General features: G+C 43.3%; 1 protein-coding gene across 1 annotated transcript; it reads left to right on the top strand.

Moving 5' to 3' along the window:
* Positions 1-2,305: 2,305 nt before the first annotated feature.
* On the top strand, positions 2,306-16,314 carry LOC132210411 (mucin-2-like). The gene is made up of 3 exons (XM_059649989.1): positions 2,306-2,384; positions 15,364-16,197; positions 16,235-16,314. The coding sequence occupies exons 1-3, from the start codon at positions 2,336-2,338 to the stop codon at positions 16,312-16,314; spliced, it is 963 nt and encodes a 320-aa protein (XP_059505972.1). The 5' UTR covers positions 2,306-2,335.
* Positions 16,315-16,346: the final 32 nt, after the last annotated feature.

Below are 16,346 nucleotides of genomic sequence, written 5' to 3'. Positions count from 1 at the left end.
CCACCATCTACAAGTCAGGGATGTGATGAAATTCTCCCCACTTGACTGAATGAAGACAGTTTCATGTCCTTTAGAGAAAGAAATTGCCATCCTTACCTGGCCTGGCCTGCATGTGACTCCAGACCCACAGCAATGTGGTTGACCCTGAACTGACCTCTGGGCAATCAGGGAGGAATAATAAATACCCCTTAGCCAGTGATGTCCTTATTCTGTTCCTGAATAGAGGGTCAACATCATCCAGGAAAAGGCTGCCCGCTTGATTGGAGCTATATCAACAAACATGCAGACCCTCTACCATTACCGCTCTGTGTGTGCAAACTACAAGATTCATTGCATAAACTTGCCAAGGCTCCTTAGACAGCACCTTCCCAGTCCATGACCACTCCCATCGAGAAGGACACAGGCAATTGATACACCATCACTTATAAGGTCCCCTCCAAGACACTCACCAAGTTAAATTGGAAACATATCATCATTCCTTCGCTGTCATTGAGTCAAAGTCCTGTAATTTCCTCCCCAGCATACTTGCATTGAATGGACCTCAGTGGTTCAAGAGGGCAGCTGACCACCAGCTTTTTCAGGGCAGTTAGGGTTGGGCAATAAATGCTGGGCCAGCCACTGATGCCTACTTCCCATTAAAGCGATAATGAAAAAAAGCTCCTGAAAAGACTCTATGACATGAGAATGCTTTCCAGAGCCTTGAAATAAATAGCCATAGAGAGTATTTACCTCGATCAATATGCCGCAGCCAAAATGTCACTGCATTTCTTTTCTTGCTACTGACTTGTTGCAATTACCTTTTAAGGAGATCACATTAACTTACGATCTGGAACCTCAGGATGACCAAAATCCAATCAGGTTGCATGGGCAGATGGTAAAATGTTTATAGAGGGAGGAATTCCATGCCATTTCACTTACTTGCCTGCACCCTCTTCCCCCAAAATTCCTATGTGTAAATGCAACTATTATCTGTCTTGCCCAAAAATGTCCATATGTATACATCGTGTCTTATTTAATAAACTTGTCCATAATTTAGTGTTGATGACAGTTAACAAGTCTTCAGTTAGAGCATAACTCTGAAATTTTCTGACAAGTAATAATTAATAATAATAATTACTAAAGCTATATATTGAATTATATTCTCTATGCTAGTGCTACAATATAGGAGACGGAACCTACAATTGGTATCAGTGACATCATCAGCCTGCATTGATGGGGCTGTGGGACCAATCTCAACTCATGCTGAGCAGAAACTAAGGGCTTCCCCAACGGTAGGTTGGTTTCAATGGATGAGGCAGTTACATTGATCCTTACCGTGGAGGCTACTTAAGACAAGTGTTGCTAAGAGCAAGGGAATACATTGTGGTTACATTATCAGTTTTCTTTGATGAATGTTTTCCAAAAAAGGACTTAAAAACCTCCTGAATAACCATAAACGCATCAGTTTTATTGTGTCATTGCCTGTTATTGTTCATCTGTTTGCATTTTGTCTGTAAACTTTGTGCAGTTCTGGGGATCTTATTTAAGGAAGGATGTTAAAGCCCTGAAGAGAGTGCAAAGGAGATTTACCAGAATGATACCAGGAGCGGGGGCTTTTAAATACAAGGCAAAGTTAGAGAGCTTGGGCGAATTCTCCCTGGATTAGAGCAGATTAAGAGGTAACCTTATCGAGGTGTTCAAAATCATGAACAATTTTGACAGGGTCAAGAAGGTTATTCTGTTTTGACTAATTGGTAAGTCAGTAACTAGGGGTCATAATTTCAAGATTGCCAGCAACAAAGCTAGGAATGAAATGAGGAGAAGTGTACTCAGAGAGTTATTAGGATTTGGAATGCCCTCACTGCCTGGCACAGTGATGGAGGCAAATTCCATAGTAGGTCTCAAAAGAGAGCTGGATATATGTTTGAAAGTGGCAAATGTAAAAGGCTATGGAGATAGGGCTGGAGAATGGGAGTAGCTGGGCCACGCTTTCTGGAACCTGTACGGACACAATTGATTATATGCACTGTGCTGTAGTCTGTACTGTAAAATTCTAAATGGGACAAAAGTGTGCAAAATCAGACCTGCCGATACAAGGAAAATACAGGGCTCAAGCGAGTATTTAAATTATTCCAGTGTCACATGCCTCCGAGGTGCTCACCACTCCCTTAACCTTTCTTGTTTACAATGAAACAGATTCTCTTTCTTGCATCACCATGGATCATTGCAATTCTTTACCCTTTTACGTAGAAATGAATATCTGTACAACATCTCTGACAAATTTAAAAAGGACTTTGAGCCCAAAGCAGTCACTTCGGGTGTAGAAGTCAATTAGAGACTAGATTGCACCATAAACATGGAGCCAGGAAAAGTATTCTATGTAATTTTACTAGCAACAATTTTAGGTAAGTCTGCCAAATAATATTTCATCTTGTCATTCTTATATGGAGCTCTAAATTAGCAATTATATCCTATTCATATTTATTCTGGTAATATTCAGGAACGAGATGTCAGCCCGTAAAGCAACAAGGAGATCGTAAATGAAACACTTTATGGAGATGAATAAAATGAGAGGAAAGGGAGCTGGCAGCAGTCATGGGAAACCTTTCCTGAGTTTAATAATCTGCCAACAGGTTTTTAGAAAACAAAATTGTTAGAATGTGAAGAAGTGCTAGAAAACCTCCAATTATTAAAATACCTTTTATTTTAAAGTTGCCTGTGAATAGGAAAATCCTGGCATTAAAAATATCCTGGAATGATGGAGAAAATCAAATGCAACTTTAAGTGAGTTATAGAAGTGATGACTCTTTTCACAAGAAATGAACAGATTCAGCTATCACCTGTTTAACATTTACAGGGTTAGGAAGGATTGTGATCAAATGGATTATGGTTCTGGAGCAGGGTTACGGGACCCAGGGGAATAGTAAGCTGAAAGATGGCAATTGAAAGTATAATTTTAAGATTATTCATGAAAAGTTATAGGAGAGGGTAGAAAAGAATTCTTAGCCAAATGTTTATGTTTTTTGCAACAGATTCTGGTGGAAGCAGAGCCCATTATTTATTTTAGAAAAATATTCATTGAATGCAGTACTTGTAAAGAGAAATAGTGAACAGTAGACAAAGCAGAGCATGTTTAGATAGAAGGTTCAAGTGGAGAAATTCACTGGTACATTTTGAGGGGCTTGCTAGTGCAGCATGACATTTTATTATTCTGTTTGTCAACATTGGAAAGGAATTTAAAGAAAAACAAACCAAGAGGAAAGTGGAGTAAACTGGAAGTTGAAAAAGTAAAAGAGGAAGGTAACAGGCAAGAACAGAAATAATTATATACAATGAAAATTAGAAATGTTGTTTATTGGTAAGACCCTTTAAATGCAGTGTTATTTGTAATATAAACGTTGATATACAATTTATACTTGGCTAGTTGGTTCTACTGCTTTTAATGGCTTTTGGTTGTTAAGGAACCTTACTACAGTTAAAATAAAGATAACTGCGTATAGCTGACATTATAAAACGGTTTCAAAACTTTGCACTGCTTTTATATTTTCTTTTCTTTATAAGTTTTCTCATAATTTCTCTCTTGTTCATAAGAAACAGCTCTGACATTGCAAAATCAGTTCTGAGGGACTCTTGTGTCTAGCAATGATACATTGGAAGAGTGATTGAGTAATCACATAGAGGAAATAAATTTATGATATGAACTTAATCTGAAAAATGCATTGTTTTTATAACAGAGATAATGGGAACTGCAGATGCTGGAGAATCCAAGATAACAAAGTGTGGAGCTGGATGAACACAGCAGGCCAAGCAGCATCTTAGGAGCACAAAAGCTGCCGTTTCGGGCCTAGACCCTTCATCAGAGAGGGGGATGGGACAGGGTTCTGGAATAAATAGGGAGAGAGGGGAGGCGGACCAAAGATGGAGAGAAAAGAAGATAGGTGGAGAGGAGAGTATAGGTGGGGAGGTAGGGAGGGGATAGGTCAGTCCAGGGAAGACTGACAGGTCAAGGAGGTGGGATGAGGTTAGTAGGTAGGAAATGGAGGTGCGGCTTCGGGTGGGAGGAAGGGATGGGTGAGAGGAAGAACAGGTTAGGGAGGCAGAGACAGGCTGGGCTGGTTTTGGGATGCAGTGGGGGGAGGGGAAGAACTGGGCTGGTTGTGTGATGCAGTGGGGGGGAGGGGACGAACTGGGCTTGTTTTGGGATGCGGTGGGGGAAGGGGAGATTTTGAAGCTGGTGAAGTCCACATTGATACCATTGGGCTGCAGGGTTCCCAAGCGGAATATGAGTTGCTGTTCCTGCAACCTTCGGGTGGCATCATTGTGGCACTGCAGGAGGCCGATGATGGACATGTCATCTAAAGAATGGGAGGGGGAGTTGAAATGGTTCACGACTGGGAGGTGCAGTTGTTTACTGTGAACCGAGCGGGGGTGTACTGCAAAGCAGTCCCCAAGCCTTCGCTTGGTTTCCCCAATGTAGAGGAAGCCACACCGGGTACAGTGGGATGCAGTATACCACATTGGCAGATGTGCAGGTGAACCTCTGCTTAATATGGAAAGTCATCTTGGGGCCTGGGATAGGGGTGAGGGAGGAGGTGTGGGGGCAAGTGTAGCATTTCCTGCGGTTACAGGGGAAGGTGCTGGGTGTGGTGGGGTTGGAGGGCAGTGTGGAGCGAACAAGGGAGTCATGGAGAGAGTGGTCTCTCCGGAAAGCAGACAAGGGCGGAGATGGAAAAATGTCTTGGGTGGTGGGGTCGGATTGTAGATGGCGGAAGTGTCGGAGGATGATGTGTTGTATCCGGAGGTTGGTGGGCTGGTGTGTGAGAACGAGTGGGATCCTTTTTGGGCGGTTGTGGCGTTGGCGGGGTGTGAGGGATGTGTTGCTTGAAATGCGGGAGACGCGGTCAAGGACGTTCTCGTCCACTGTGAAGGGACAGTTGCGGCCCTTGAAGAACTTGGACATCTGGGATGTGCGGGAGTGGAATGCCTCATCGTGGGAGCAGATGCAGTGGAGGCGGAGGAATTGGGAATAGGGGATGGAATTTTTGCAGGAGGGTGGGTGGGAGGAGGTGTATTATAGGTAGCTGTGGGAGCCGGTGGGCTTGAAATGGACATCAGTTACAAGCTGGTTGCCTGAGATGGAGACTGAGAGGTCCAGGAAGGTGAGGGATGTGCTGAAGATGGCCCAGGTGAACTGAAGGTTGGGGTGGAAGGTGTTGGTGAAGTGGATGAACTGTTCGAGCTCCTCTGGAGAGCAAGAGACCACGCCGATACAGTCATCAATGTAACGGAGGAAGAGGTGGGGTTTGGGGCCTGTGTAGGTACGGAAGAGGGACTGTTCCACGTAACCTACAAAGAGGCAGGCATAGCTGGGGCCCATGCGGGTGCCCATGGCCACCCCCTTAGTCTGTAGGAAGTGGGAGGAATCGAAAGAGAATTTGTTGAGGATGAGGACGAGTTCGGCTAGGCGGATGAGGGTGTTGGTGGAGGGGGACTGGTTGGGCCTGCGGGACAGGAAGAAGCGGAGGGCCTTGAGGCCATCTGCATGCGGAATGCAGGTGTATAGGGACTGGACGCTCTCTGATGAAGGGTCTAGGCCCGAAATGTCAAGCTTTTGTGCTCCTGAGATGCTGCCTGGCCTGCTGTGTTCATCCAGCCTCACACTTTATTATCTTGTTTTTATAACACATTACTGAAGGGTACGATATTGTAATTAACTTGGTTTTGTTTCGACTTTTATTACTTGACAAGTTGTTTTTATTTCTTATGAATTGACTTATCCTATTTGTCGTGGCTTTTCCTAAAGTTCATAAAGCAATTAGCTGGCAATAAAGAATGAAAATAGTGTTTTTTTTGCAACTTGAATAACAGTGAATGAAGAAAGGCAAATTCTATCTATTAACTTGCTAAGTGTCTTTCTTTTTACGTCTCCCTCCCTCCATCTCTCTCTCTCTCTCAGTGGTCTGTTGGTAGATTCATTCGAGTTTCAAAAACTGAAAGGTGATTGCACTGAAAAACAAAAAAATAGTCTTGAGGTATTTGCCTTGTAAATGTTGGGACTGGGGAATCTCAAATTAAGAAGTGACAGGTGCAGAACAAAGGGTTGACAGTTAAGGATTGCGATGAGGAGGAATTTCGTTATTCAAAGCATTGCTAACCTGTAGAATTGTTTATCGCTGAAAATTGTGGATGCTCATGTCTAAGGTTATTCAATTTAGAAGATGTCAGATTTTTGGATAAGAAAGGAACGTAGATGTATACGATTAGTGTGGCAAACTGGAACTGAGGTAACTGACATTACTGAACTGTGGAATAGCCCTAAGGGGGTTCAATGACCTGCGCTTGATCACATTTCTTCTACTGCTAGGTTCTCTGTTTAGTTTGCTAATCTGTGTTCTTTAGTGACTGAATCTTTCACCAATAGAAACAGGCTAACCTCATCAATCTATTCCTGATTCAACATGTATTCTATCATTTCCTGATCAGTGACAGTTAAAGGACAGTTATATCTTTCCTTATGGCTTGAAGGGAAAACTGCAGCGCATGGTGTTCCCAAGCATTTGCTGTCCTTGCTCTCTGAGGTGTTTGAGGTTGTGAGTTTGCGAGGTTTACGGAAAGAATCGTCCTGAGTTGCTGCTATCCGTCTTCTGGATTGTATTCACTGCTGACATAATGAATCTGTGATGGAAACAGTGAACGTTTAAGAATGTGAATGGCGGTGTTTATTAAGTGGTTTGGATGATATCATGTTTCTTGAGTATTTGTTGAAGCTGCACCCATCCAGGCAATTGGAGAGTATACCATCATACTGATCTGTGGCTTGTAGATGGTGGACAAATTTTGGGAAATCAGGCTGTGAGTTACTCACCAAAGAATTCTAAGCAGTCTGACATAAGCTTGTAGCCAGAGAAGTTATGTGGTGGGGAGAGAGATAATGGGAACTGCAGATGCTGGAGATTCTGAGATAACAAGATGTGGAACTGGATGAACACAGCAGGCCAAGCAGCATCTTAGGAGCACAAAAGCTGATGTTTTGGGCCTAAACCCTTCAAAGTTATGTGATGGGTCCAGTTATGTTTGTCATCAATGGTAAGCCCAGGATGTAGATGACTGGCGATTCAGCAATGCTAATAGTTGAACCTCAAGGGAATGTGATTAGATTTTCTCTCATTGGAAATAATCTTTGGTACTTCTATAGAGCAACGCTGCTGCTATTTAACAACCCAAGAGTGACTGTTGTCCAGGGTCTTGCTGTGTAGGGAAATGGACAGTTTCAACATCTGGCAAGTCTCGAAAGATGCTGAACCTTTTTGTGATCTTCAGCAAACATGCCCACCTCTGAGCTTACGATGGAAGGAAGATCATTGCTGACCTTGTTGAAGATTATTTGAGCTGAGGACATTCCCCTGAGGAACTCCTGCAGAAACGTTTGGAGTCTCCAGACCACAGCCATTTTTCTTTGTGCCAGGTATGATTCCAGCCAGCGGAGACCTTTTCCTCTTACTCTTAGGACGTTCAGTTTTGCTGGGGATCCTTGATGATACAGTCAAAGCACCCTTGTTGTCAAGGATTGGCACTGATGCTGTCATTTCAGTTTTGTTTTGTTCATGTCTGAATCAAGACTGTAATGAGTTCAGGAGCTGCGTGGCCCCAGCAGAACACAAAATGTACATCAGTGATCAGATTCTTGCTGTGTGAGTGCCACTTATGAGCACTGTCATTGACATCTTCCATAATTCTGTTGTTCAACGGTAGTCTGATGAGCTGGTAATTGACAAAGTTGGATTTGTCTTGTTTGTTTTGTGTGCAAGCCAAACCTAAGCAATTTTCCACATTATTTTGTCGATGCCAGGGTGGTAGAACAGACTCGTTATGCTTGTGGTTGGTCCTGTAGCATTAGTGTTCAGTACCACTGGTGAGATGTTAACAGGGGCTATAGCTTTTGTAGTACTGTATCTTCAAATGTGCCTTGATATCACAGGCTGTGAATTGAATTGGCTAAAGGCTGGCATTTATGATGCTGGTAGTCTCAGGAGCAGGTGAGATGTATTTTCCACTCGGCACTTCTGGCTGAAAGTGTTTGTAAATGCCTCCATCTTGTTCTTGCACCAACGTGCTGGGCTCACCCTGCCCCCCCCCCCCCCCCCACCGGCACCCCGTAACCCTCACGCCTGCCATCATTAAAGAGAGAGATGTTTTGTGGTGCTTCCTCTTTAGTCATTACTTTTCCACTATGATTCACAAATATCTGTGATAACATTACGGAGCTTTGATTCAGTCTATTGGCTTTGAGGTCATTTATCCCTGTCTATCTCATGCTGCTTCCTCTGATCAGTGTGCTCTAGTTCAGTACTGTAGCCATGAGTTTGTTAACTGTGGATCAATACAACTTTGCTGATAGCCTAAGGTGCCTCATCAAATCTCAGCTTTGAGCTACTAAATCTGTTCTGAGTATATTCTGTTTATCTCAATGGTCATGCTACAAAGTCTGTACAATTGTCATTCCTGCCAGTGCAGTTTTTTTTTATTCACTAATGGGATGAGGGCATCGCTGGCTAGGCAGCATTTATTGCCCATCCATCGTTCATAGTCAACCTCATTGTTATGGGTCTGGAGTCGCATGCAGTCTAGACCAGGTAAGGATGGCAGTTCCCTTCCCTAAAGGACATTAATGAACCTGACAGGTTTTTCCGACAATTGACAGTGGGTTCATGGTTATCATTAGATCCTTAATTCCAGAATTATTTTTATTGTCCTTGAATTCCACCATGAACCATGGCAGGATTTGAACCCAGGTCCCCAGAACGTTATCTGTGTCTCTGGATTAACAGTCCAGTGATACTACCACGAGACCATTGCCTCCCCTGACAGATACAATCATGACTTGTAAATTGGAGAAGATGAGGTGACGTAAATTTTAACTCCTGTTGGTCCTCTCGTTGCCTTGTTCACGTCCTCGAGAACTTGCATATTTTCTTCAATCCAGGTGCTACTGAGCCACTCTGGGCTTTACAGTGCCCTATCCAGAGTACCTTCTGGACACTTGAATAAAAAGGTGTAGAGCTGGATGAACACAGCAGGCCAAGCAGCATCAGAGGAGCAAAAAGGCTGACATTTTTTCTGAAGAAGAGTCTAGGCCCAAAACGTTAGCTTTCCTGATCCTCTGATGCTGCTGTGTTCATCCGGCTCTGCATCTTGTTATCTCAGATTCTCCAGCATTAGCAGTTCCTGCTACCTTCTGGACCCTTGTTGTCCTCTGTGGCTTTTCCTAGTGGTGTTCAATCTGAAGGAGCACTGCTTTCTCATTGGAGGGAGGGCTGATAGTACTAATTCTTGCCCTGATGCTGTGAGACTTGCTTGGCTCTAAAGTCACTACTGAGGACACCCCTGGCCAGTTGAACAAAAAACTGAAAAAAAACTGCAGACACTAGAAATCAGAAACAAGTTTCTGGAAACTCTCAGGTAGTTCTGAAGAAGGGGACTTGAAAGGTTAACTCTGATTTCCAGTAGGTTTGAAAGTATCTGTGGAGAGAAATCAGGGTTAATGTTCTGAGTCCAATGACATCTTGTTTAATGGTCTATCTCTAGAGGAGGTGTGGCAGGAATTTGGGCCTTCTGGCTCAGAGGTAAAGTCACCATAATTACCCCAAAAGAACCCTTGCTTTTGTATTACATATAAAGCCAAGAATCCCATTTGCCTTGTTTTACAAGCTTATTCTGACATTGTGAAAATTTTGTGCACACACCTTACAGTTTCTCTTTCATTCTCTGCATGCCCTTTAATCTTGTATCATTTAGTGTCATAGAGTCATACAGCATGGAAACAGACCCTTCGGCCCAACTCATCCATGCAGATCTAGAATTCCTACAGTGTAGAAACAGGTCATTCGGCCCAACAAGTCCACGCCACCCCTCTGAAGAGCATCCCACCCAGACCCATTCACCTATATTTCCCAGGTCTAACCCACCTAACCTGAACTTTCCTGGGCACTACGGGCAATTTAGCAAGGCCAGTCCACCTACCCTGCACATCTTTGGTCTGTGGGAGGAAATATGGGGACAATGTGCAAACTCCACACAGATAGTTACCTGAGGCTGGAATCAAATCCAGGTCCCTGGTGCTGTGAGGCAGCAGTGCTGACCACTGAAACACCGTGCTGCCCCGGTCTGATCAGTTTTCCAAAATTGAGCTAGACCTATTTGCCCACCTTTGGCTCAAATCCCTCTACAACTTTTCACCCTCTACCTGTCCAAATGTCTTTTAAATGTTGTAATTATACCTGCCTCCACTACTTTCTCCGGCAGCTCATTCCATATGCACACTACCCTCTGTGTGTAAAAGTTGTGCCTCAGGTCCCTTATAAATCTTTCCCCTCTCACCTTAAACCCACATCGTCTAGGGTCGGACTCTTCTACCCTAGAGAAAAGACCTCGGCTAGTCACCTCATCTCTGCCTCTCATGATTTTATAAACCACTATAAATTTGCCCTTCAGTCTCTGAGGCTCAATAGAAGAAAGCTCCAGCCTATCCAGCCTCTCTTTTTAACTCAAACTCTCCAATCTCAGTAACAACCTTGTAAATCCTTTTTTGTACCCTTTCCAGTTTGATGATATGCTACTACAGCAGGGCAACCAGATTGTGTGCAATACTCCAAATGTGGCCTTACCAATGTCCTATAGAGCTGTAACATGACTTTCTAGCTCCTGAACTCAATGCTCTGATTGATGAAGGCAAGCATGCCAAACATTTTCTTCACTACTCTGTCTACCTGTGATGCCACAAGAAATTATGCACCTGCACCCCTGGGTCTCTCTGTTTGACGACTCTCCCCAGGGTTTACCACTAATTCCATAAGACCTGCCCTGATTTGTCTTAGCAAAATGTAACAGCTCACCTTAATCTGAATCAAATTCCATCTGTCATTCCTTTTTCACTGGCACAGTTGATCAAGATCTTTTTGTATTCTTAGATAACCTTCTTCCCTGTTCACTGTACCACCAATTTCGGTAGCATGCAGAAGCCTGCACAACCATTCCTCCTATATTCTCACCCAAATCTTTTATTAACACTGATCCTTGTGGCACACTCTTGGTCACGGGCCTCCAGTCTGAAAAGCAACCCTCTATCACCACGTTCTGTCTCCTACCGTCAAGTCAATTTTGTATCCAGTTGGCTGGCTGTCCCTGCATCCCATGCAATCTAACTTTCTAACCAGTCTACCAAGACGTACCTTGTTAAAGCCCATGAAGACAACATCTGCTTCATCTATCTTCTAGGTTACCTCTTCAAAAAACTCATTCAAATGACTTCCCAAGTACAAAACCATGCTAACTATCTCTAATCAGTCCTTGTCTTTCCGAGTGCAATTAGGTTTTGTCCCTCAGAATTCCCTCCAACAATTTACCCACCACTGACATCGGGCTCACTGGTCAGTAGTGCCCTGGCTTTTTCTTGTAGTCTTTCTTAAATATTGGCAGAACATTAGCCACTCTCCAGTCTTCCAGCACCTCACCTTTGGCTATCGATGGTATAAAAATCTGAGTTCCCTGTCTTCCATCTCTCTCTCCATGGTAAATACTGATGATAAATATTTGTTTAGGATCTCACCCATCTCGTGGTGCCACACATAGATGGCCTCATTGATCTTTAAGGGGCCCTATTCTCTCTGTTTTTTTGCCCTTAATATATTTATAGAATCTCTTGGGATTCTCCTTTATCCTATCTGCCAAAGCCGTCTCATGTCCCACTTTTGTCCTCCTGATTTCTCTCTTAATTGTACTCCTACATCCCCTACACCGTTGAAAGGATTCACTTGGTCCCAGTTGTCTTTAACTGACGTATCTTTTTCTTGACCAGAGCCTTAATATCTCTAGTTATCTAATGTTCCCCATTCTTGCCAGCCTTGCCCTGTATACAAACAGGAATATGCTGGACCTGAACTCTCATTATCTTGCTTTTGAAAGCTTCTCACGTGCTGGATGTCTCTTTACCTGTGAATAGCCCCGAGCAACTTTTGAAAGTACTTGCCTAATACCATTAAAATTGGCCTTGCCCCAATTTCGAACTTAAACTTGCGGACCAGACCTATTTTTTCCCGAGCTATTTTAAAACTAATAAACTTACGGTCACTGGTCTCAAAGTGCTCCCCACTAAAACCTCAGTCACTTGCCCTACCTCATTTCCCACTTCACAACAATAAATCTGGGTAGGAATATATAATCAAAATGCCGACATGATTTTTATCTATTATTCATTGGTCATTCATTGCATCACACAAGAAAGAATTTGCCTCAACAGCCTGTGTTCTTTCCTTGTGCGACTTTTGCTTCTATCAATCCCATATTAAAACAATAGATGTGAGTTAAAGCAAGGTGCCTGGCCATAACCCCACCCACAATCCCATGACTAATTTGTGGCTCTGAGCAGCCAATTTTTTTGTCTTCAACCATGCTCAATAACACTAAATGTAACTATATCAGTTCATGTTATCAGATCACTGCTAATAGCAGTGGCCCAAACCTTCCTCCTCCTGATTTGGAACCATATACATTCTTCTTCAGGACCGATAGCTCAAAGTCTCTTGTCCAATGCACAGCTGGGAAAGGTTTGCAGATTTTAAAATTCTTTCCAGAGACGTAACCAACATTGGAAAGGCCAACACTTATTGTAAATACGTTACTACAAACAGCAAAGATGGTAAAGCAACACCTTGAACTGCTGCAAGCTGAGCTGTGTCGCAACGTTCATAGTTTTGTTCAGCATGTAACACTTGGAATTGCATGATTCAATATTCTAGTTTTTGCCTCGCATCAGAAGTAACTATTCGAAATCAAACAGCTGTAGAATTAATGAATTCTCGTCCATAATGTTGGTGTACTATGAGTAAACTTCTAACAGCTTCAAACTGGCGGCAAATCAAGAACTGAGAATATATTTGGTTTCAACTCAAAAACAATGTTTCAGTGGACAGCATTTTTTAGTAGAAATCATTGCAATCACTATTTGCCTGAAACAGATGGCAACTTCCGGAGTTCACATGCGCACAGTTCACCTTGGAAATCCAAAGGTTGTTCTGTAGGCTGTGTTGTTGGATTGCAGACAAGTGGAAACCATGGTAAAAAAAATCCTTGAAACGTTTGCACCTTTTTGAATGAGTTGAACTGGGTTTTTACAAATGATACACCTGGATCAGGTGTCTTCACTGTGTACGAAGGACACTTTCCACCCATCTCCAATGTAGCAGAGTGGCCATTTTGAGAGGGGCTACTTTGTGATTAAATTGCTGCTCATAGATCTAAGAGCCGGCCTAGGTGGATACTGGGCTTTGTTGAGCAGGATGAGCAGCAACAAGGTAACGGCAAGACAACACCTTTTTGTTGTCAAAGTCTGCTAATTATTAAAGGGGCAGAGATGGTAGTCAGTGGTATGCTATGTTCCTCCTGTAAGATATGGGAGATCAGGGACACAGTTGTCTAGACTTGAAACATCAGCTTTCCTGCTCCTCTGATGCTGCCTGGCCTACTCTGTTCATCCAGCTCTACACCTTGTTATTTCAGTTAACAGTGGTTTTAAAGGCGACCTTACAGGCAAAATTAAAGTTTAATAAAAGTCAACAAATGCAGCAATTTATTTAGGTCTTCTAACTGCGTTTTCAGTTGATGTGTACAAAATGAATGTCATGTGCAATTTATGAATTCTAGCAGAGGCACTTGGGCATTTGCCATAGATTTGATTTAGAACTGCAGAATTTTTGATTTGTGGCTTTGAGTAGCTTCTACTTCTTTGCTCAAAAGTTTTCATTTTGGTTAAAAATGTTTATCAGTCACTGGTATAGACTATTTGTTCAGTTGAATGAGGGAACTTGATCAGCAGAGTCATTTTTTGCTTTCCCATATCTTATGTACTAGATACGTTACTTCACTGTGCAGCTTGATCTTGTTGGTAAATTGCAAAATTCACTCACCTAATTGTGTACGCTTACGGTATTTGTATAAAGCGCTGGCATGTGGACCAAAGCCATCAGGTCTCATGTATCATTGAAGGATTCTGAGTAATCCAGATGGAGGATGGGCAAAAAAATGTGGCACTAAGAGGTGCTCCTTTTGAGGGTATTTTCAGTGTTGGTGCTAGTTTCCTCATTCTTGGAGCAGTAATTATTGTTTTATAAGCTTATGTGAATAGGAAGGGTTTCTCGGGATATGGGCCAAATACCGGCAATGGGACTGGATTAGTTTAGGATATCTGGTCAGCATGGACAAGTTGGACCAGAGGGTCTGTTTCCATGCTGTACAGCTCTATGACTCTATGATTGATAAAGACAAATGGCCCGTAGGCCTTCATAACTAACTTATTAACATATCCTGTCACCTTCAGGCATGTGTGGACAAGCACCCTAAGATCACTGTGTTCGTCTCAGTTTCCTAGTGTCTGGCAATTCATTGAGTAGTCCTCTGGTATTATGACAACTTTACCTTTGCCTTACATTATCTATTACACATTTGTCTTCAAACACTGACATTATGCCCTGCCTAGCCAAGGTCAGATACTATGTATGTATGTATGAAGTTACAAGTCACATAACAGCAAGTTATAGTCCAACAAGCTTATAGTCCAACATGAAGTCCAACATAGTCAAATAATGAAGGACCAGCGATCAGACAGCTTGTGATTTCAAACAGACTTGTTGGTCTACAACCTGGTGTCATGCGATTTCTTACTTTGTCTACTCCAGTCCAATACTGGCACATCCACGTCTGTATGTGTGAGCATTGGTCATTCTGTTAATCCTGAGGGAACACAGCACTTCATTTCGACGCAGTCTTAAAAATAGCCATTGATTTCTGCTCCAGGATTCCTGATGCCAACAAATACTGTAAACACAATGCCATTGTCACTTGAATTCAACAGGCTTTTTTATCAGGAGAATGTTTTGCTTATTTATCATCAATGGTTTATAGATTTCAATGAACAGTGATCCCAACATATATAATGTTTCAAGTTGACAGCAACTATAATTATCATGTGTAATGTAGTATTGCCCTTGCTACTGAAATATTTTATTGAAACGCGAGCTAGATTCTGCAACACTAACAAAATGCACTTTTTATGTTCATTTTACATTACGTTAACAATTCAGGAAACACAAAATGCTAATTAATTGCAGAAAAAAAAGGCACGAACAGTTCGTTCTGTGTGTTGATAGTGTAAATAACAGGGATGATTATCGATCGACAATATATTTCATGAAGAAAGTGAAAGTTAAATATTAAACAAATGATTCTTGGGACTTGAAAGAAGCAACATTAAGTGGGGTTTTAGGACCATCACATACCTTTCTTCATTCAATAATGAGAAAGGTTTGTTTCATTTAACGTTATGTTTTCCAGTTCCAGGTTACATGAACGAGACATCAAATTGGACAACAACAGCACAGGCAGACAATGAAACAACAAGTGAAACAACAAAGTCTTCAAGTACAACAACAGTTCTCTCATCATCTAATCATGGAGAAAACAGTTCTTCAGCGTATTTGTCCACAACGGTACCCAGCACATTGGATACAACAACACAAACTACTTTGAGCATGCCCAGTACATTGAGCCTGCCCAGTACATCGAGCATGCCCGGTACATCGAGCGGGCCCAGTACATTGAGCCCCCCGAGTACATCGAGCCCTCCCAGTACATTGAGCCCCCCGAGTACATCGAGCCCTCCCATTACATCGAGCACGACCAGTACATCGAGCCCTCCCAGTACATCGAGCCCCCCGAGTACATCGAGCCCTCCCATTACATCGAGCACGACCAGTACATCGAGCCCTCCCAGTACATCGAGCCCCCCGAGTACATCGAGCCCTCCCAGTACATCGAGCCCGCCCAGTACCTCGAGCGAGCCCAGTACATCGAGCGTGCCCAGTACATCGAGCCCCCCCACTACATTGAGCGTGCCCAGTACATCAAACCCACCCAGTACATCGAGCGTGCCCAGTACATCGAGCCCCCCCAGTACATTGAGCCTGCCCAGTACATCGAGCGTGCCCAGTACATCGAGCCCCCCCAGTACATTGAGCCTGCCCAGTACATCGAGCGTGCCCAGTACATTGAGCCTGCCCAGTACATCGAACATGCCCAGTACATCGAGCGGGCCCAGTACATCGAGCCCCCCGAGTACATCGAGCACGCCCAGTACATTGAGCCCTCCCAGTACATCGAGCACGCCCAGTACATTGAGCCCTCCCAGTGCATCTAGCCCGCCCAGTACATCGAGCCCGCCCAGTACCTCGAGCGAGCCCAGTACATCGAGCATGCCCAGTACATCGAGCCCCCCCACTACATTGAGCGTGCCCAGTACATCAAGCCCACCCAGTACA

The sequence above is a fragment of the Stegostoma tigrinum genome, chromosome 12 (assembly GCF_030684315.1).
Source record: "Stegostoma tigrinum isolate sSteTig4 chromosome 12, sSteTig4.hap1, whole genome shotgun sequence".
NCBI lineage: Eukaryota > Metazoa > Chordata > Chondrichthyes > Orectolobiformes > Stegostomatidae > Stegostoma > Stegostoma tigrinum.
Note: the sequence above shows the minus strand (reverse complement) of the source record. Positions and strands in the feature narration are given on the sequence as shown.

Excerpts from the sequence above, each read along its gene's own strand:
- LOC132210411 (XM_059649989.1), top strand. The coding sequence starts at position 2,336 with ATGGAGCCAGGAAAAGTATTCTATGTAATTTTACTAGCAACAATTTTA. Across the intron at positions 2,385-15,363 it reads TTTACTAGCAACAATTTTAG|TTCCAGGTTACATGAACGAG; the intron begins GTAAGTCTGCCA and ends TATGTTTTCCAG. Across the intron at positions 16,198-16,234 it reads CAGTACATCGAGCACGCCCA|TACATCGAGCCCGCCCAGTA; the intron begins GTACATTGAGCC and ends TAGCCCGCCCAG.